The sequence below is a fragment of the Megachile rotundata genome, chromosome 15, assembly GCF_050947335.1.
Source record: "Megachile rotundata isolate GNS110a chromosome 15, iyMegRotu1, whole genome shotgun sequence".
Classification (NCBI taxonomy): Eukaryota; Metazoa; Arthropoda; class Insecta; order Hymenoptera; family Megachilidae; genus Megachile; species Megachile rotundata.
This window is the reverse complement of record NC_134997.1, coordinates 11,892,757-11,915,692: the sequence shown is the minus strand read 5'-3', so window position 1 is coordinate 11,915,692 and position 22,936 is coordinate 11,892,757. Positions and strand designations below refer to the sequence as shown.

Below are 22,936 nucleotides of genomic sequence, written 5' to 3'. Positions count from 1 at the left end.
GCGTGGCGATATAACGCATGGAAAATATCAAGCGTGGTAATTACCGTGCGTGGTAATTATAACGCGTGGTGATTACTACACACAGTAATATTACACGTGTAGAATATCATGCATGGCGATATAACGCGATTACTGTGCGTGGTAATATAACGCGTGGAAGATATCACGCGACTACCGTGCGTAGCAATTTAACACGTGTAGAACATCACATGTGGAACATACTCCTTGTGACCCAACATGTAACTCGCCATAATACAACACTTGGCCATAAAACACCAAAATTACACCTAATAACCCAAATTACAATTATTCTTCCTTTAATTATACTTTCATTAACTTCGTAAAGCGAACTCTCCCCAACAAAAAATACGTCATAACCGCGTTAAAATGCTCGAATAATACTGGTCACATAAAATTGTATACTACTTCAAAAAAAAGAAGAATTATCGGTTTGATCGGTGGTCATAAAAGGGTGTGAATTGGTGCGAATGTCGTAACGTAAGATTCTCTTTAAGACGAGATTCTCCGCGTCGCGTCGTCTCGTAGTATCTTGAAAGAGACGCTGTAGCGTAAGCGGGTCCCATTCATAAACCTAAAATCAATGACGGATTGGTAGAAAGAAATTCGAGGCCTGTGATTGGTCGGGTTTCGTCGCCATGATGGCATCGTTGGCCAATGCGCGTAGCCCTTTCGTTTTCCACTACGTTCGTCTACTCGTGGCCAATGTCTAGCTGTCTCTCTCTAACGCGTTCTCTAACCTCTCGCTCCTTCTTTGTCTAACTTTTGCTTTTACTATTTTGCTCTCTCTGACTCTTTGTTTTTCTTCCGGTTTCTCTCTCTCGCGTTTCTTCGACGAATTTGTCCCTCTTTACTGTTTTATCTCGAAATCTTCCGTTTGCTCCTTTGTTTTAGATCACGATTTTCTTGATGGAATAATTCAGAAAAAGATATTGTATATTAAAACTATATACACGTTTTTACATTGCCTTTGTTTTATTTTTACTCCAATTACTTTACATTTCTTTATTTTATATCGAACATGGGAAAAAGACGTGTGGACACGCGTCAAATATTTATTAACGTTCCGCTTTTCCGTCGACCATATTTTTTATCATGAAAAATCAAGTTGCTCCGCTCCCGCGGGAAATAAAAGCTAGTAAAATTTATTTTTACAAGTTCTCTGTATTTTTACGAGCCCGGTCCATCGGAAACGGCACGGTAAATAAAAAAAGCCCAACGTTTGCGAAAGAAAATATGTTGAAAACGCAGAGAGAAAAAATATAAAATGAAAGGGGAACAGTAATTCTTGATTGTTGTAATTAATTGCACGAAGAGAACTAATCCGACATGATTTAAAATAAGTATTATCACGAATGTGGCGAACCAGAGAACCGGAAATGCGGCGTTATATTGTTCCGTAGTGACCTGAAAATGTGGGTGAACCCCCGGGCAGGCGATCCTTCATTTACAAACAAAGGTTCGGGGAAAAGTTTTTCGAAGCGAAGACAATGGAAAGTGGAAAAACTGCTCTAGATCCTCGAATCTCTTCTATCTCTCTGCACATCGTTCGTCATAAATGAATTTCTGTAATTCCATACCTCGCGGATTTAGCGTACCGTTTAATTTTAATTCGTTGGACATTTCCTTTCACTTTTCGTTTCACAATTTATTATATAAAATTGTGGGTTCAACTGAGTCAAAGAAAATAGTCAAAGTTAAAATTTTTCAAATTTTGCCCACTGAGTTTAAATTTGCAGATCCTAAAATTTGTACTCCCAGTATTTTCCACCCCAACACATGCGAGAAAAGGAAAGTAAAGGTTTGATGGGTTGTTTGTTCAGGTCCGTTCTAACTGAAAGCAAAGAGGAGCAAAACGTGGCGGATTCGGTGACCCCTGGGCTGTGACCACAGGCGCACAGAGAATTAGGGCAAGGAAATGCGTGAATATAAAATAGTAGTGTTGGGCAGTGGAGGTGTAGGCAAGTCCGCCCTCACTGTCCAGTTCGTGCAGGGTATCTTCGTGGAGAAGTACGATCCAACGATCGAGGACAGCTACCGCAAACAGGTCGAGGTCGACGGTCAACAATGTATGTTAGAAATCCTAGACACAGCCGGAACGGTGAGTTTCTTTTTCTCTTTAACCTTTTGACGCAACAGATCCTCGTTTGTAAAAGAGAAATAATTTTTAATAAGAGGATAACTGTGTAGGTAATTTTGTGGAATGTGTAAATTTATAGCGTGTTTCCTTTTGTAGGAACAATTCACAGCCATGAGGGACCTTTACATGAAGAACGGACAAGGATTCGTGTTAGTATACTCGATAACGGCACAGTCAACGTTCAACGACCTGCAAGACCTCAGGGAACAAATCCTGCGGGTAAAGGACACAGATGACGTGCCGATGGTCCTCGTGGGTAACAAGTGCGACCTGGAGGACGAAAGGGTAGTGGGCAAAGACCAGGGCGTCAACCTTGCCCGGCAATTTAACTGCGCCTTCATGGAGACCTCTGCCAAAGCCAAAATTAATGTTTACGATGTGAGTAGTAGCGACCCTTTCATCGTTTCCTTTGTCTTTTGTACTTTGTCGGCTGTATTGTACGCTTATTGACGTTAGTGTGCGTTAGCGTGTGTTAGCGTGCGTTAGTGTGTGTTAGCGTGCGTTAGCGTGTCACCTCGATTTTATGTAAACTATGTAACAATATGAATGAGAGATTGTGTGTACTCTGTTGGTAATGTGAACTAGAATAAGATAATATGAATGCCTGTACAATTAAGTCAAGTAGAAATAAGTAGAATTAAATGTAAGATGCAATAGTGCCAACTGAAGTAGAACTATTAAGTAGAATATAAGACTAAAGTCAAATTGAGCTAAGTAAAACCTAGTTAAGCCGAGTAAAACAAAATATAGAACAAGTGAATGAAGTAGAAGTACGTAGAACACAGTAGAAGTTAACTCGAAGCACGAATTGAACGCAAATAAAAGTTTGTCTCTGCATTAGGAAAGAAAGAATATCCCATCGAACGATTGTAAGAGAATAACAGTAGTTATCCAAAGATACCATTGTTGTTGTTTAATTAGTGCGACGCGTGGGAGTTCAAGACCGTTACGAAGGCTTTGAGATATTGTAATTTAAATGTGGGAATGCAATCGCCAAGTGTGGGAGTGCGACTCTCGCATCTCTATTCGCCACTTGCGACCCTCGCAACATTATAACTGTACCACTCAGCCAGCAATTTGCAACTCGTTAAATTACCGTCTGCAATCCATACATCTCTCTGTGTAAGAAAAATAAACCTGCCCACGGATTCATTTTCGTGGCACGTTGAGAGTAAAGTCTAACTTTATTTGAGAATTAATCTTGTAAAATTTCCGGTTGACAAATTGTGGCTACTGAAACAAGTTGTAAGATGAATTCATTGACTAGGTTTGAAGTAGGCTTAACAACTCTCAAATTTGGACCGAAGAAATTTAGATATATGTAAGATGAATTGTTGTAATGGAAATTTAGAAATTTTAAGTTGTACATTTCTAAGTTTGCGAATCTTTAAAGTACCAGTGTCCTAATTTTAAAATTTCTGAAAGTAAAAGAAAGCTAGAGACTTCACTCTTTTATGCAGAGATCCTAGTTGCGTCAATGATGAAATGACGCTAATTTTACTTAGCTCCATGCATGTAACTGAAAGAACTGCCGAATTTTCATCTCGAAAATTAACTTATTGTCATCTTTTCTTTTTATTGTTTCTCCGTAAAAGCCCGGAGAACAGCGACATTCGGTGACAGCGATGATTGTTTTTCTCCACGAGTATGTTTCCCTTCGCTTTCCCGTGAAAGGCTGTCTCTCTGACGAGACGTTTCTAAAGATTCTACCGTGAATCGTACTTCAGACAGTTCTGAATAACTTCTCCTCTCCGGGGAATTCATCTGGCGTTTCTGCGTTTGATTACTTTTGTTATTTCGCCGGTGCGCCATTACAATTCAGTTGCATAATTGGAGCACGTTTTTTCTGCGAATCTCTGAATGCGATGTTCGAAACATCAGAGAGCAATTATTTGAAGCAATTGAAATGCATCTATTGAGTGGAATCGATTTTTTAGGGACAGGGTATACAACGTACAAGCGATTATTTGAAATAAATTTTATTTGCGTTCATGTATCAACTTTGGTAGAGGATTGTTCACCGAGAAACATTTCTAACTTTTCTTTACAAACTCGTGGAAAGTCTAACCCTTTACTATCACAGCTAAAACGGCGATAAGAAAATTCTACCTCCATGTTTGATATTTATTTTTTAATTATAAAGCGTTACGGAGACAAAACAATTATACCATTCTGCATTCGTGTGCCTGCTTTTCATTCTTTCATGTATGAAGTTATGCTGTTAGGATTCTTAGTCTCATATTGTAAATAATGCAGTTAGAATAGAATGTAAGTAGAATAGTTAAGTAGACGTGGAATGTATGACTAAGTATGTCCTTGAAAAGAGTAGAAAGTATAATTGAGTGATGTGAGCTAGTCTTAAGGATAAAATTGTCTTCAGCAAATTGTGTTCAATAGTAAACGAATAATCCAAACAGCATCACTAATATGGTACGTGTGATTGCAGATTTTCTACGACCTGGTGCGACAAATCAACAAAAAGTCGCCAGAGAAGAAGATGAAACAGAAAAAGAAATCGCTGTGCCTACTTCTGTAAGTTAGATCCAGCAGAAGCCCATGCTCTCCTGCGTGAATAAAAAGAACAAAAAAAGGAAGGATATATAAATATACATAAAAAAAGCAAGAAATCCGGATACACCAGTGGAGGACAGGGGTTCAAAGCGAATAAACCTACTAGTGACAAAAGGAGGGGGCTGAGGGGAAATCACAAGTAAACAGAGGCAAAAACACAGTGGGCAGAAGTGCACAAGGTCGTAGAACACCATGAAGAAGGTGAGAAAGAAGACACGGCGCGATGAAAGAAATATTCAGGGACATGTGAGAGAAAGGGACGGAGAGAGGGTACGGAGAAGACAAGGGAGAGAGCAAGGGAGAGGAAGGGGGATAGAAACAGCGAGGAAAAAAACACTAATAATGTTGTACATAGGTTGGTCCCGGGGTGGCTCGTGTGCACGCGCAAATATAGGCGCACAAAGAGGACGAAGACGAAGCTGAAGAGGAGTTTTTAGTGTTAACGAGAGACCCCGTGGCTGTCAGTTATCATTGTAGTAGGAGTTTTGCATTAAAGAGGAAACAGAGAAGAGGAGGTGGTAGAAACGAGAAAGAAGAAAAAATATGATTAATTAATGATAGTATATAAATATATATAAATATATAAATATATATACATATATATATGTATTTATATGTATATGTATATGTATTAGGAGAAAAGGATGAAAAAGAAAAAAGAAAAAATGTTTGGATGTGCGCGTGCGCAGGCCACCAGCCCCCATGCATTGCCCGCCGCGCACCTCTCTCTTATATATAATATAATAATTATACATAGACGGTACACGTACAGACACACAAACACACACGTACACCACATCCACACATTCGTACACGAATACACACGAACAGGACACACGTACACACACGAATGATTATTAATTACTATTATTATTATTATTAATTATTATCGAAGCATCAAAATATTCATAAGTTATATCAGCCGTTTGTTTCTCGAACAATATATGTTTTTTCTATATCTCTCCGTATTAAAGCAAATAATAAAAAATCTCTCAGTGAATGTTAAGAAAAAAGAAAAAATGAACAAAGAAAAAAATAAGCCCAGGCTCTGGTTCTCCTCCTTTGATATTCACTCACACCTAGACGCCCAACTTTTCTCCCTTTTCTCGATTCGATCCGAAAGATAACGAGCGATGTAAGTTCTAGTCGAAATCGAACTTTGTCAAAGCGAATTAATTACTTTTATCTTTGATAACATCTTTAGATACTTTACATCTAGAAATTAATTCAAATTTCCTGGACTTACAATGTTCATTATCTCTCTAAGCGTTCCAATCTTCGCGACTAATCGAATATCTTACTTTTCTTTTCCACATAGACTACGCCGTGAACGATGCCGGTGCATCGACACGTTTTTTAAACCTCTTTCAAAACATTACGTGTGTTGTCAAAAGGTGGTCCACTCTGGTGCACGTTTCTAAACATCAGAACCGAGTCCTAAATCTAACGAGGCTGCGACCAGTGACAACTTAAATAAGAGACGCTCGTTTGTACTCTGTACACGTGGCTAGCCTACTGCGTGATCAGAACCTAAAGGAAGTCTACCCAAAAGTCTCTCGATCACCGATACATTCAAGCATACTTTTTGAGCAGATCCAAAGAACAACCTCCCAAAACGGACTACAGTTCAAGGAACCCAGACGTCACCATTACCCAAAACAATCCGCTAAAAACAACGTTGTAAGAACTTCGTCTCCACGCGGCGCCACTACCGGTTACGTTACAACAGTTATTGGTGGCCTCTTCCAGAATCATCGGATAGTATTCGTTCCAGAAAGCGAGCGCTTTGTAGTCGACGGTGTTAGCTTGAGCCATGTCGATGTTCCTGTCGATGATGAGGATCCCAGGCTCGTCTTCGGTGTACGGTTCCCACTTGACGTTGTTCAGCGAGGGATTGCCCGTCTTCACGAACCCGGCTATCATCGCCATCACCACTTCGGCCATCTTCTTATCGTTGAAGTTCCACTGGATAGGACTGCCAGCCTGCAAAGGAAGCCCCCAGACGAAGGGTAACTCGAACATGTGAGGCACGCCGGCCCATTCCGGTACGTCTTTGATGACTGACTGAGTCTTGGGTCGGTAGTCGAACCTGTAAACGAACGCCCGCTTCTCCTTGGCCACCTTGCCAGCCAGCAGAGTCATTCCAGCCGCGATATTCCTATCGATTTGCAGGTCCAGGTATCTGTCACGCAGTGCGCCCTGGTCCTTGGTCGGCGGATGGGGTTTGTAGAAGAACAGCACCGCCTCTGCGACCATCTCTGGCTTCAGCTCGCAGGTGCTGTTGTCTTCTGGGCCCTGGACCAGCGCCGAGAACCAGTCCGTAATCATCATCTGGAAGGTGTCGTAGGACATCTTGCCCTCGGCGTTCTCTTTATCCAGGCCTTCGATGTAGGTCAACGCGTACTCGTTGTTCGTGTAGCCAGCTAGCAGAGGGACGGAGTAGAAGTTGCCGCTCTCTAACATGTTTATGGCATGATCCGGAAGAAACGGCTCGGTGGAGTTGTTGGTCTCGAAGTCGGTGATGGGACCCCAGGACTCTATGTCCGACGATTGGTGGACCAGAAGCTTCACGGGTACCCGACGAAGGCACTCCATCAGCGCTGACGTTGGACGACGATAGCAGCCGAACTTCTCGGCGACTATGTCCACCACGGACAGCTCCCTTTGAAGAGTACCCACGGAGCTCAACGCGTCGCCGCTCATCGCGATCGCTTTGGAGAACTTGCCTTTGCTCAGAGGACTGATCAGGTGAAGACCCACGCTGATTGCGCCCGAGTCGTGGCCGTAGATCACCACGTTGGAGGAGGTACCACCGAAGTGATGGATCTTCTTCTGGACCCAGTCCAGGGATGCGATCTGATCGAACATACCGTAATTACCCGGCGCCTCCGCGTCCGTTGTGGTGAAGAAGCCGAGGATGTTCAAACGATACGCCACCGTGACTACTATCACCTGGACACGAAGACCATTGTTACCATTAATCGTGCGTTAGATTTAGGCTGAGTTGTATCGTTGTAAGATAGAATGACTCGTTTCGTGTGTTAATTTCAATGGGGAGTAGAATGGTTTTTAATGGAGAGTTTGTTAATATTTTTCTGTCGCGGTTGTTGGTGGTTCAGTAATTGATAGACTTGTAATGTTTTGTGTAGAATCATTGTGGAGTTATTTTTTTTGTCATATGAGAGTTTTGTCATACAGAGAATCTTGTCAGAATAAGAAAGTAATTATGAAGTAACAATGAGTAGAAAATGGAGAGACATTACAAGGCTAGAAATTTCTGAACGTCTTCTTATAATCACCCTGTAGGAACGTAAGGGCAGAGTTCACGAGTTTAGGAATGTATAAGTGTTCTCAAACCAATAGATGTGAAACGTTCAATCAACAGTTATCACGTAATTAATCATTTCGTACGCTAGCGTTAAATTAAATACGAACGTTTACGAAACTAATTGATATTGCAATTTAAGCGTTTTTACATTGTTTTGTAAACCCTGTCGAATAATGAACAGAGCGTTAGATGATCGCGTAGAAAAGAAATTAGAGAACGAGATCCTTCCCTTCGTATATGATACAGTATATTGTTAAAAATTTGCGACGATCGTTAACCTCGTCGAACGGTTTCTCCAAATAACGCGTTTAACACGTGTGACTGGCACAGTAGATAATTAGACACGCCTAGTACAGGCACACGGTAATCTATTCGCTATTTTGTATCGTTAGAATTTTAGGGGCATTAAGAATTCTTTCTCTACTTTTCTAATTTAGCTTTAGTTCTATTGGCAGTCGACGTGTTAAAGAGAAAAATTACAACAGATTCTCGTACGATGGTGACGAAAGTCTATTGTAATCTTTGCCTCAATTTATTTTAATCGATCTTTTTTTCTTCGTAGTCGATTAATATAACTCCCATAACGTTTAATAATCTTCTAGCAACGATTGTTCCTCATGAATGTTTCGAATTAGCATTTACAGCGATAACTTGAGGCATACATGCATCATGGATGAACCTTACGATTCCAAAGGTTGAATTTATCTAGGATGAAAGTTGCACGCAATCAACACCTTAATTTCCTTCGATTTTCTGTCCATTTTTAACGTTCGAACCGATTGATTCGCGATCGGATTCTTTTCCAGGGTTACACGTGTATAGGTTATAAGGTCAAAACGCCAATGGTAATAGTTTTAGCGAGAACGTTGAAATTCAGATACTTTTAGCTTTGATACATTCGAGATATGTTTGTAAGTAGTTCTCAGTGGGAAGAATTTATTTTAGAATTTTGTGAAGATTGTATTTTTTGGTGTAACATTGTTTGTAATTTAATATATATATAGAGAGAGATTAATGACGACTTACTTTGTGTTTGTTGACGAAAATAGACGCGTCCCAGATCGCTGGTGTTCCGGTGTTGAAGTCACCGCCGTGGAACCACACCATCACCGGCCATCCTTCGTCCGGTTTATTTCCTACATGTATTTCAAATTATTGTTGTACATTTATGTTGTAATATACTTCGGTTTTTAAAAGGTAAACTTTTGTATTTCTCGTAGCTCAAAATTCAATTGTTTCTTTCTCATTTTTTATTCAAATACATCCGGCATTTTTCAATACATTCTATTTAATTATTGTATTTCCTTAAGGTTTCGCCAGACGGTTTCGACAAATTAACGAGCTAAGCGAGACTTGGCGAATTCCAGAGATCGTGAGGAAGACGTGCGTGCTCCCAGGTATGCATCTACGTTTCCGGTTAAACCGGTGAATCGATCGTGACAGAATTTGCATAGCATCGATGAGTCGTAGACCTTGGAACTCGTAAAAAATTCTTTGAAACCTTATCAACGTGAATACGTTCAATACGTTGCAAAAAACTATGTAAAATACTAGGTATCCTTAAAATCCTAGAACACCTAGATTTCCAAGTACACAACCGTCGAATGGTGAATCATTAAAAGTTTCATGAATTCTTTCCACCCAAACGAACCCTATCCGACCGTTTGAATAATTAATTTCGGCGATTTCCTCGCGGCGTGTCGGTCAATTTTTTCAAGCGTGCCAAGGTCGCAGGAATTCAGGCCATTGCACGGTAGGACATTTCACGATAACGCGATGGAAGAAACGATATAGTTATCGGTCTGTGGCGGCCAGGAATAGCCTCTTCTTCTCTGAGATATCAGTCCCCGTCACGAGGATTCATTAGACGCTTATCGCGATCTCGAGGCTTATCCAATTGATTCTAACCATCTTCGTATTCTCCACTTGTGGAGGTAAATCAAGTTTTAAGGCTTCATAACTTTTGGGAAGGATTTTGGTGTTTGGGGATTCACAAAATGGCGGATGTCACAAAATGGCACTGAAGGTACATTGATTTGGAAGTTTAGGGCTGTGAAAATGGAGTAGTTTGAGGTTTTAAGAATTTGTGGATGTAGAACGTTTGATGTAATATTGCTGCAAAGGTTGATTTAAAATTTGACTGGGGATAAAACAAAATGGCGGAGGATGTCACAAAATGGAACTAAAGGTACATTGATTTGGAAGTTTAGGGCTGTGAAAGTTGGTTAGTTTGAGGTTTTAAGAATTTGTGGATGTAGAACGTTTGATGTAATATTGCTGCAAAGGTTGATTTAAAATTTGCATAGGGATAAAACAAAATGGCGGAGGATGTCTCAAAATGGAACTAAAGGTACAGTGATTTAGAAGTTTAGGGCTGTGAAAATTGGTTAGTTTGAGGTTTTAAAAATTTGTGGATGTAGAACGTTTGATGTAATATTGCTGTAAAGGTTCATTTAAAATTTGCATAGGGATAAAACAAAATGGCGGAGGATGTCTCAAAATGGAACTAAAGGTACAGTGATTTAGAAGTTTAGGGCTGTGAAAGTTGGTTAGTTTGAGGTTTTAAGAATTTGTTGATGTAGAACGTTTGATGTAATATTGCTGTAAAGGTTCATTTAAAATTTGCATAGGGATAAAACAAAATGGCGGAGAATGTCACAAAATGGAACTAAAGGTACATTGATTTGGAAGTTTAGGGCTGTGAAAATTGGTTAGTTTGAGATTTTAAGAATTTGTGAATGTGGAACGTTTGATGTAACATTGTTACAAAGATTGATCCAAAATTTGCCTGGGGACATCACAAAATGGCGGATGATGTCCCATAATGGCACTGAAGGTACATTAATTTGAAAGTTTAGAACTGTGAAATTGTACAATTTGCCATTTTAAAAATTTATGAAACATTTGATCCAACATCCCTGCAAGTTTGACCCAAAATTTCCTTTCTTCTCTTCCGAACCGTATGAAATCTGAAGAACTATGACATGAAATTCTAGAAGAACATGAAATTCTGTCGATTCCAGGTACGATTCCGAAATGATCTGAAAGCGACAAAGAAAGTAAGAGAAAGGGGTGTTTCGTGACCTCCTCGGTATCTTAACATCTCGAGCAACCCTAAAAGAGATCGCGTGCAACGGTGTGCACCAGTTACTCTCTTACTCTTACCTTTTGCTGTTTCTATATCGACCGAGGGTGGGTTGCGGGATCGGCACGATTTCCAGATTCACGTGTCCCCTTTCCTATTTTCTAACCCCTTCTTGTCCCTGTTCCACCGTGACACGCGTGCAAGGTACGCGTAGAAAGTCGTATTCGAGGTGTATCATTAATAACTGTACTATGGTGGGTAATCATTGGTATCGTGGAGGAACCTAAATTTGGCTTGTCACATCAAGTCTGTTCCTTGCAATTATTATACTTGACGATTGTTTGAAATTCTTGCAAAAATTTTTGTATACAAATTTTGGAGATGTAATTTATTTTTGCGGAGTGTTAGAATTCGAAGGGCAAATTAGTGGGTACATTTAGAATTTAGAAGGGTAAATTAGTGGGTAAATTTAGAATTTAGAAGGGTAAATTAGTGGGTAAATTTAGAATTTAGAAGGGTAAATTAGTAGGTAAATTTAGAATTTAGAAGGGTAAATTAGTGGGTAAATTTAGAATTTAGAAGGGTAAATTAGTGGGTAAATTTAGAATTTAGAAGGGTAAATTAGTGGGTAAATTTAGAATTTAGAAGGGTAAATTAGTGGGTAAATTTAGAATTTAGAAGAGTAAATTAGTGGGTAAATTTAGAATTTAGAAGGGTAAATTAGTAGGTAAATTTAGAATTTAGAAGGGTAAATTAGTGGGTAAATTTAGAATTTAGAAGGGTAAATTAGTGGGTAAATTTAGAATTTAGAAAGGTAAATTAGTAGGTAAATTTAGAATTTAGAAGAGTAAATTAGTAGGTAAATTTAGAATTTAGAAGGGTAAATTAGTGGGTAAATTTAGAATTTAGAAGGGTAAATTAGTGGGTAAATTTAGAATTTAGAAGAGTAAATTAGTGGGTAAATTTAGAATTTAGAAGGGTAAATTAGTAGGTAAATTTAGAATTTATAAGGGTAAATTAGTGGTCAAGTTGCAAATGTATGATTGGTACTAATAGATGTGGATATGAAGTTCAAATTTTGAATTCGAGACCGTCTCATCTCCACAATTATTCAAAGATGAATATTGCAAAATTTAAATATTGTGAAGTCAAAAATGAGATAGCAAAGATCCCAAGAACGTCACATTTTAGCGTATCGATTTGAGAAACTCTCATCGCAACCTTCATAAGCTTTCTTTCGATTTACGAGCTCGAGAGCTCACGAGACATCCGAAATTAGCTGGAAATGATGCTCGTAATGCCGCTATTAGCTTAGTCCTTAACCGACATCCTCAAACAACGAGATTAACGTACGTTCAGCACGCAGGGAGTCGCATTTATTGTCAATCGAGAAATTGGAACGGCAAATAGCTCGAGTCATCATCATAATAAAAATTATGGCTTTCTTTATGACGCTTCACGAATACTGTTGTAACACATCTATTTTGCATTAGCTGCAGTACAAGGTTTTACGGAACTACAGTGCTGGTTGATCATTTAATACGATAAGTAGACAAAATTTATCTCTCGTTGAGGTTCTTAGGTTCTTACAATTTTTAGGTTCTTGGGACTTTCAAGGTTTTGTGAGTTTCTGAGGACTTTAGAGGCTGTGGGTTCTTTAGGTGAGTTGGGGTAGCTAGGATTTCTAGGTTCTAGGTTTAGGTTCTAAGTTCCTCAAGGTTTCTGGATTCAGTGGAATGTCTAATGGATATTTACTAGGTCCTAGTCATATGATCACAGAGTTCTTAGGACGTTTAGGTTCTCCAAGTTCCTCAAGTTCACAAGGTTTCATGAGTTTCTGAGGACTTCGAAGGCTGTGGGTTCTTCAGGTGTTTTGGGGTAGCTAGGACTTTTGGTTCTTCAAGGTTTATGAATTTAGTGAAATATTTAATAGATGATTACTAATTGTAAGATGTAGGAATATGATCATAGAGTTCTTAGGATGTTTAGATTCTCCACGTTCCTCAAACTTCACAATGGTTCCCAGGTTCCTCAAACTCTAAGTAACTCTTTAAGTAACTCATCCAAAGTTCTTCTAAATCTCCTCACGTCTCTAGATCTTCCACTATGTTCCTTCTTTATATTTCTCCTTGTGTCTCTAAGTCTCCCAGTATCTTTAAACCTCCCAGTCCTTTAATTTTCAAGATTTTAGACTTCCTAAGACTATCAAGTTTGAAAGAACCCTCCAAGAACGCTCTAAGAACCTCGAAGTCTAAATCTCTGAGTCTCCCAGTATCTCTAAACCTCCCAGTCCTTTAATTTTCAAAATTTTAAACTTCCTAAGACTATCAAATTTAAAAGAACCCTCCAAGAACCCTCCAAGAACGCTCTAAGAACCTCGAAGTCTAAAACCTTCCCATCAAACAAAAAATACGAGGCACAATCAACACATAACCGCTACCTTTAAACTATTAACAAATGCACGAGTCTAATACTAAGTATAAATATCTAACCACCGTAATTCCATACAATTTACAATGTTTTAATCTCCGATCGAACTATCGTGCAAAGTTCAGACGTTATTAAGTTTCCCACGCGAGCCATTCGACGAAGATTAGGAACTTTTCTCGAAGCAACGCGACGACATTATAATCACAGGCTTTTCTTTAGCAACAAGATAGCGATCGAACTAAGGTGACATATCGCCAAGGAGAAACGAGGGACTATGATCATCATTACTCGCGTGACTCGCGTGTTGCCAGTCAAATGTTATTTGAAGCTGTCGTGTCGATTATTTGGATTACATCGAGTTATCGGTCACGGTGAGATTGTACACTGGTAACTCGTTGTTAAGCTCTTTTTTAATTATTAATGATGAGTTCTTTAATTTTATTATGTGAGGTAGATGTTAACTGAGGGTATATTCAATGGTTTGCACAATGGGTGCACATTTTCTTTAATTCGCGTTCTGTCTGTTCGGTTAATCTTTTGTCTTTTTTGTAAGGGATGATATATTTATTGTATCATGATATGGTTTCAATCATGATATTATTTCAATCATGATAGGATTTCAATCATATACATTTTCTTTGTTAATTCGCGTTCTGTCTGTTCAGTTACTCTTTTGACTTTCTTTTGTAAGGGATGATATATTTATTGTATCATGACATGGTTTCAATCATATTATTTCAATCATGATATAATTTCAATCATGATATGATTTCAATCATATACATTTTCTTTGTTAATTCGCGTTCTGTCTGTTCAATTACTCTTTTGTCTTTTTTGTAAGGGATGATATGTTCATTGTACCATGATATGGTTTCAATCATGATATAATTTCAGTCATGATATGATTTCAATCATATACATTTTCTTTGTTAATTCGCATTCTGTCTGTTCAGTTACTCTTTTGTCTTTTTTGTAAGGGATGATATATTTATTGTACCATGATATGGTTTCAATCACAATATTATTTCAATCATGATATGATTTCAATCATATACATTTTCTTTGTCAATTCGCATTCTGTCTGTTCAATTACTCTTTTGTCTTTTTTGTAAGGGATGATATGTTCATTGTACCATGATATGGTTTCAATCATGATATGGTTTCAATCATGATATGATTTCAATCATATACATTTTCTTTGTTAATTCGCGTTCTGTCTGCTCAGTTACTCTTTTGTCTTTTTTGTAAGGGATGATATATTCATTGTATCATGACATGGTTTCAATCATATTATTTCAATCGTGATATAATTTCAGTCTCGATATGATTTCAATCATGATATGATTTCAATGTTAATTTCAATGTTCGACAGAATTATTCTATATAAGGCAACATTTGAAAAACAAAATGGCTCCCGAAGACTTACCATCCGGAGCGAAAATGTTCAAATAAAGACAGTCCTCGCTGACCCCAGGATCAGGTTGATCAGGTGGTAGCAATCCTTTGTAATGTTGCTCGTGAAGTTTCAATCGATTCGTCAATTGCTGGCAAGACGGTGCAAACTGAGTAGCGTTTCGTACACCGCTCCATGATGGAAGAGGATCGGTAACGGGGTTGGAGAAGCGTAGTTTACCGACGGGTGGTTGTGCGTACGGTATTCCCAAATACTGTACAACTTTCTGCGTCGGACTTAGGAACACCTGTGAAACAACGAATTATCTTAAATAACGTGAATCGTGAACACAGTTATTTTTATTAAAACACGCAGAATAAAAGTCGCCGGGCATCGTAAAACGTGGTCACTAACGGTTCTCAAAACACAAAACGCTGCACGGCAACGAAAAACAGAAAACGAAGGACCGCGAATTTCTAAAAGCGCGTAAATTCAAAACTCCAACACATATAATAACGTGAATATATCTTAAATAAATGCTACTAAAATACTGCCTATTAAAATGACTGAAACGAAGGTGTTAAGATATAAACTATTCGATATGCAACATCGATAAAGGGTACAAAACATATCAAGTCTTTGCACGTTAAGTGGAGAAAGGGCGAGGACGTTTAGAACCTGATTTTCTAGGTGAAAAGGTAAACTGAAAGAGGTTTCTAGGGGAACTGGAAAATTACACGTGACAAATCGTGGCCACGTAATCTCGACGACCTGCAATCATCTCTCAGGCGTTTAAGCTTAAACCCGGGTTCGAGTTCATCGTAATACAATCGCTTTACTTCTAGCGATTTAAATTACGTTACTCATAGTTTGCAATTCGTGATTTCATCTAAACTACATTGGCTTATCGCGGCCGTAAAACCCGCGAAATGTGGAACGCGATTTGAAACGCGTTTTAATTTAACTTCCGTTAATTGCTTTCGCAATTTGTTCATTACCGTTTAATTGATCACGCGAACCATTGACATTTAAATATTGAAATGATATGATTTAATGTATGGTAATTATTCGGTGACGTTATTCGTTTGAACGACTTTTAAATTATGATAGGTTATTAATTTTTTATGTTGAGGGTACTTAAGGGCTGCTTAGGTTAAAACTGTTTTAGCTTCTTCCCATTTATTAGATACGTCAGTAAAGAATATTTAGGACTATAACACGTTATATTATATTACATTAAATATTATATTAAAATGTTCTGAGTATTTTATATTTAAGAATCCTTGATACAGCGTCAGGACGACTTAACCTCTTTCTATGCAATTTATTTATCAGATGCGTCAGTCAAGACTAAACAGGACTATAACATTAAAACGAACAAAAAAAATAAAAATGTTCCGAGTATTTTATATTCAGGAATCCTTGATACTGCAACTTGGACCCAAATTTCAAGTAGAGTACCCAAAATTTGAGTGAGGTTCCTCACATTCGAGCAGTAAGTGCGTCGAGCGAGACTCTTCAAAGCAAGAGGTTAACACTTCCGTCTTTCCTCGCTCTACGATTCCTATTTCGTACATCGCCATTTTCCAAGAATGTATACCTAATGGAGAATAAGATTAGCTGAAAAAGAAGTGAAACGCAAATGTATGCAAAGTAGAGAATTATACCACAGTATGAAAACATATTTCGGTCTGACGGAAATTGATCGTTGTTCGAATATTAGCAGAAACGAAAGGGTGTAAAAAAATAATCTATAAAATTAAAATTCATAAGTGGCGGCCCAGTTACGTCTCTGTTGCATATTATCTGCATACGTTTAATTCGTACAATTGAAACTTACGGTGCTTTCATGTTATTGTTGGCTGTGCGGTTAAAATGTCGAATTACATTATGTTTGCGCAGCTTTTCTACGTTTCGTTGTTACTTCTCGGTGCAAATGTAGGTTTCGGTTACTGAGGCTTGCTGCTTATGCTAATGTGACATTAAGGGAATAACGTTCTTCGTGCTTAAGAGTTTTGTACTGTAATTGCTTTTGAGGGGTCGTTGAAATGTTTAATTTTGGAGGCGAAATTGAATCGTGGGGAGATTTGTTGGGTTTCGAGAGTTAGTGCGTCATGTGCGTCAGATGTAAGGCAAGGATTTGCGTATTAAAGCAATATAATTTTGAAGGGACAGTAGGTTACAGAACCGAGTTTCTTTTACTGCGATTTCACGGTACAAAAATCGACGCGTTGAATTAAACGTAAAATTTCAAGCACATTTTGTTCTCGCGCAGTAAAACCTTTGTGCAACGGTACTATACTTTCTTATTATAGTTTTTATAACAAATTTCATTCGAAGAAATGCAAGTTTAATGCGAAATTGAATCGTGGTGAAAATGGGAGATTTGTTGGGTTTCGACAGTTAGTGCGTCACGTGCGTCATGTGCGTCAGGATTTGCGTATTAAAAGGAATATAATTTTGACGGGACAGTAGGTTACCGAGTTTCTTTTTACTGCGATTTCACGGCGATATTAAATTAAATTATTATCTCACTCTTTCACTGTACTGTTCTTATACAACTATAGTACTCCACTACAAGTTTGCTACTCTACTCTATTATTTTAAAATTTTAACTATTTTATTATTCGACTTTTCCATTATTTTATTAAACTACAATATTCTACTACCTTCCCACTTGTTATCGTTATTATTTCACAATCTCATCAAGCTTTACTCTCACCAAGCAAATTTAATCACCCGAGAATATTACAACAATAAAGTGTTCAAAGACATCACTACAACGTCTCCATTTTAACGAAACAACAGTAAATTTAAGAATCGAAGGACCTCTGGAAGACAGTCTCCAATACGAGTCAAGCAACATTTTATTTAATTGCATAGCAACCGCACTGATGGCAGGTAACAACCCCTTTGAAACGGTGACTATGAAAACCATGAAGAATTATTGCCACGTACGTACAAAATCAAGATCTCCAGTTATGCAATCAAACGAATAAAAATCATATCTTAACTAGTGATCTGTTCACATAACATGCTTATGCAATGCGATTATTTATATAAGCTCACAATTAAATTCTTATTGCACCTTGTGACATAAATTGAAACCTGAATTGTCGAGTGTTGAATGACAAACATTGTTATGGGTTTGACGAAAGGTTATGACAATGCGATTATTTATATAAGCTCACAATTAAATTCCTATTGCACCTTGTGACATAAATTGAAACTTGAATTGTCGAGTGTTGAATGACAAACATTGTTATGGGTTTGACGAAAGGTTATGGGTTCGATACTGTAATTTAAAGGCCCTCATATGATCACAAATATGATGCCTATGGTAACTGCGGTGAAGTATGATGAATTATGAATTGTAATAAATTGTGAACTATGAAGAATTGTGAACTATGATGAATTGATTCGAATAGTTCTGATCGAAATCTCAGTAAATAACAAAAGAAGCTAGTAAATAAAAAGAAGCTGGTCAATAAAAGGAAGCTAGTAAATAAAAGGAAGCCTCACCTCCTTGCCAGCGACAGTTCCCTGATCAGAAATCTTGACAAGGGGTTGCTCACGACCCAGGCCCTGCCTCGCGTGGGTCCTCTGCGAGCTGGACACCGGTATTCCGGCAAACAACAGCGGGAACAACGCGAAAAGCAGCCACGCGGGACACTTCATTCTGCAGACTGACTGATTTGCCAAGGAAACAATCGGTTCCCCAAGCTGGCCACTCGGGTCTCGTTTCGCCCTTGCGTGACTCCTACAGTCGACCACCCTCGGCAACTTCGAAACGACGCGGTGGAGGTCGAGGCCTGCGCTCTTTCACTCCGCCTTTCTTGCCCTGAGACTCCTGGGGCTAACCTTTCTACTTAACACACCCTTGCCCTTCCAAGGTTTCTTCGCCCTGAAATTACACAACCCACAAATCTTTCGCTACAATGTATCGAAATTACAGATACTTCTTCGAAGCTTTTTGTTTGTTTGGATTTTTATGAACTTAGGTCACATTTTTTTGTTTAATTATATTTGATTTATTTTAAGTTGATAGTGGTTAAACATCATAATGCACAACATACAGGAAGAATAATGAAATGTATTTTAATTTTAAAAAATTTAATTTGAATTTACATTTTTAGTTTTGAAAAATGTATTTCAATTTTGTTTCAATTGGGAAATTTGGGGAGCACCGAATTCGGGGATTTAGGGAGTTGGAAGTTTTGGAATTCGGGGAGGCCCGAATTCGGGGAATGGGGGGATGGAAATTTGGGAATTTGGGGCGCCCCGAATTCGGGGATTTAGGGAGTTGGAAATTTGGGAATTTGGGGCGCCCCGAATTCGGGGATTTATGGAGTTGGAAACTTGGGAATTTGGGGCGCCCCGAATTCGAGGATTTAGGGAGTTGGAAATTTGGGAATTTGGGATGCCCCGAATTCGGGGAATTGGGGAGTTGGAAATTTGGGAATTTGGGAAGCCCCGAATTCGGGAATTTAGGGAGTTGGAAATTTGGGAATTTGGGGCGCCCCGAATTTAGGGATTTAGGGAGTTGGAAATTTGGAAATTTGGGGCGCCCCGAATTCGGTAATGTATGGAGTTGGAAATTTGGGAATTTGGGGCGCCCCGAATTCGGGGATTTAAGGAGTTGGAAATTTCAGAATTTGGAGAGCCCCGAATTCGGGGATTTAGAGAGTTGAAAATTTGGTAATTTGGTAACTTGAAACCTTGATAACTTGAAACCTTGATAACGTAAAACCTTGATAACTTAAAACCCCGATAACATAAAACCTTAATAACTCAATAATTTAAAACCTCGAAACCTGCTACAGCAAAACAGCACAAACTCAAGGCCTCCACCTACCAATAAATAACAAAGTACCATATTTTTAGGGCACGTCCAGTTTCACCACCTCCAATTCCAAATTTATCGCCGTAATTGGCCTCCATCAAATGATTAACTATAACATCAGCCTTTCACCTATGATGTCTGACACGCTTATTATCAAATGCTTCCACTTATTATCTTTTCGTGCTTCGATTTTTGCGGTCACGCTAACCGCCACCCTTTTCAATCACTCATTTCACCGCGTTTCCTCCACCCTCAATCTCTCTTCGATATCTTTAATCGTATCTACTACTTGTGCATAACATTTGACCTGTTTACTCCAACTTTATTTAAAAAACAAACTTTATCTGGCACGTGTTAGCAATGACTCATTAACGTTAAGAAAATAAGGTCATTTTATAAAGACAGTCAATACAAACGTGTTAGCATTTAATATATAATTCAGTTTTTTTCCTTTGTGCGTTTTTTATAGTTCACTAAAGATTCTGTTTAATTTCGTTGCGTGCTAATGGTTGTTGAAAGTTTCGCGAAAAATTACTCGTGTGAATATTGCGATAAAAGTTCCTGGTATCGGATACAATTGCGCAGTTGCCATAAAAGTGTTAATATATTCCGTCCCATAAAAAATATGGCGCCTTAAAGCACTGTTGTAGGACAGTGGTACAACCATTAAGAATAAAACCACTCCTCTACGCAATCTTTTTCTTGCAATTAAAAACTTCTTATAAATTTTTGTGTAATATTCTAAATTTTTTGTATTTTATTTAGAGACAACGATGTCTTCTACAGTCAGAGTCTTTTACTCTTGAAGCATACGTTTACTAATTTTTTTACAAATTTCCAACTTCCTAAATCCCCGAATTCGGAGCGTTTCAAATTCCCAAATTTCCAACTTTCTAAATCCCCGAATTCGGGGCGCCCCAAATTCCCAAATTTCCAACTCTCTAAATTCCCGAATTCGGGGCGCCCCAAATTCCCAAATTTCCAACTTCCTAAATCCCCGAATTCGGGGCTCCCCAAATTCCCAAATTTCCAACTTTCTAAATCCCCGAATTCGGGGCTCCCCAAATTCCCAATTTTCCGACTCCCTAATTCCCCGAATTCGGGGCACCCCAAATTCCAAAATTTCCAACTCCCTAATTCCCCGAATTCGGGGCACCCCAAATTCCAGAATTTCCAACTCCCTAATTCCCCGAATTCGGGGCACCCCAAATTCCAGAATTTCCAACTCCCTAAATTCCCGAATTCGGGGCGCCCCAAATTTCCAAATTTCCAACTCCCTAAATCCCCGAATTCGGGGCGCCCCAAATTTCCAAATTTCCAACTCCCTAAATCCCCAAATTGGGGGCTCCCCAAATTCTCAAATCCCCAAATCACCAAATCCCTAATTCCCTAAATCCCTAAATCCCCAAATCCCCAACTCCCACACCCTCAAATTCCACCTCCCCCAACCCCCAATTTCAAAATTAAACCTTGCCTCCCCCACCTAAGATTACTCCACCCCTAAAATTTTGCCAGTGAATCGCTGAAAAGTGTAAGTTACCGATATCGACAAAATTTAAATAGTGTGCAAAGGACAAGACCTTCCTTACTGGCCTAGTGGCCAGAGCGCAATTTAACCAGCAATTTTGTGGGTGGGTCGTTTGAAGGGTGTCCTTGAAAATCGATATCGAGGGTCTTTCGCCTCGATGGCGTAGTAACAGCACGCTCATATTAAGATGCGATCTTCAAGTTGGCGTCCCTAACTGGTACGACCTTGAACGTCGTGTCGCTGAAAAATCTCCTCGATCCTTAAAAAAAGAAAGTTTAATTGCTCGGTTCGCGAGAAAACTTTACGACGTTTGTCGTTGATAAAACGAGGGACATGGTGCTGGAGCCTAGACGTACGATTTATGAGCTGTTATCGTGGCTGATCGCAGGTTTCAAAGGGCTGTTGCACCTGTAGACACGATCGTGTTATCGGGCTAGATTAGGTAGCACTATTTCTCGAATTACATGTGTGGTAAGATTATGTAAAATTGGTTGATATTGTGGAGTTTTTTTATCTTGACACTGATGATCGCAATATTTTGTGAAATATATGACTCTTTTATTTATAATTTGTAATTATAGTCAATGAGGTATTGAGGTATAACGTGATTATGATGGTTCTTGTTCTTTTTTATTTAATGTTATCTGAGATAATCAGCACAAGGTTCAAATATTGATATTTAATATCTTTTTTAAATTTAGAACATTTTTTTCTTCGGAGGCATATTTTACTATTCTTATATTATATTATTTATGATGTACTTTGTGTATATCTTAATTTTGGTGATAAATTTATGTGTACAATTATCGTAAAGTAATTATTTTAATAAAAAAAAAGTGCTAGGTGCGCTGTGTGCAATTTTGAATTTTGTATTTGCGCGCGCTTTTCAATTGGCTACACACGCGCTACCCATCGATAATTGGCGGAACTAACAGATAATTATTTTTTCTTAAATAATTAGTTTTCTTTATTTAATTTCATTAAACGAAAGTATTCTATGCGTAAGATTATTTAATTTCTTATTTTGACACTTTGAATACGTTAAATATTGCAAAAAGTAAATGAAATTTAGTTCCGGCGACCACCGCTAGATGGCTAAGCTTTTTACTGTCCACAAATCACTATTTTTTCAAAAATCAAATTTACCGCTTCCAGCATACTGTAAAGCCATTATTTCAATAAAGCCATGACCCTACAATAATTTATTTGCTTTACCAAAGTCCAAAAATAATTTATTTTGCAGAAAATCACAATTTTCTTTTTTCTTAATACTAAGAAATATCGCTAGATGGCGACAGTTGTACAGTTTCTAAAGCGCGCGCTCACCTAAAATTTAAAAGCACATGAAAAGAATATTTGTACTATACATTCATCTTATTAATCTTTCATTATCAATATAGTTCTCTTTCTTACATTGTAATTAAGAAAATTTGATAAAACAAAGCCACTTAAAAAGATAAATAACTTGAGTACAAAAGTACCAAGAACTTTGTTATCTAAACATTTTTTAGTAGCTAATAGTTTGTACGTAGTTCCCACTGCGCATGCGCAGTTTGTTTTCGGCGCGCATGCAGTACAGATACGTTGAGTGGGGGAAGGA

General features: G+C 38.3%; 2 protein-coding genes across 5 annotated transcripts in view; one reads left to right on the top strand and one right to left on the bottom strand.

Moving 5' to 3' along the window:
- The window catches only part of Rap1 (RAS oncogene family member Rap1), a 33,166-nt gene extending 27,479 nt beyond the window's left edge, over positions 1 to 5,687 (top strand). For both annotated transcript variants that reach the window (XM_003703484.3, XM_012286019.2), the window contains 3 exons: positions 1,842 to 2,119; positions 2,255 to 2,536; positions 4,605 to 5,687. In XM_003703484.3, coding sequence (XP_003703532.1) covers positions 1,937 to 2,119; positions 2,255 to 2,536; positions 4,605 to 4,694 — 555 coding nt within the window. In that variant the 5' untranslated portion in view covers positions 1,842 to 1,936 and the 3' untranslated portion in view covers positions 4,695 to 5,687. The remainder of the gene's footprint in view (positions 1 to 1,841; positions 2,120 to 2,254; positions 2,537 to 4,604) is intronic.
- On the bottom strand, positions 4,122 to 20,047 carry LOC100877846 (fatty acyl-CoA hydrolase precursor, medium chain). 3 transcript variants are annotated; one of them, XM_076540681.1, is made up of 5 exons: positions 19,821 to 20,047; positions 18,488 to 18,869; positions 14,999 to 15,272; positions 9,084 to 9,193; positions 4,122 to 7,681 (listed from the first exon to the last, which is right to left on the bottom strand). In XM_076540681.1, the coding sequence occupies exons 2-5, from the start codon at positions 18,641 to 18,643 to the stop codon at positions 6,350 to 6,352; spliced, it is 1,872 nt and encodes a 623-aa protein (XP_076396796.1). In that variant the 5' UTR covers positions 18,644 to 18,869; positions 19,821 to 20,047; the 3' UTR covers positions 4,122 to 6,349. The 3 variants fall into 3 exon arrangements, with proteins under 3 accessions (XP_076396796.1, XP_076396797.1, XP_003703679.2); XM_076540682.1 differs by having other exon boundaries at positions 19,839 to 20,047; XM_003703631.3 differs by lacking the exon at positions 19,821 to 20,047 and having other exon boundaries at positions 18,488 to 18,953.
- Positions 20,048 to 22,936: the final 2,889 nt, after the last annotated feature.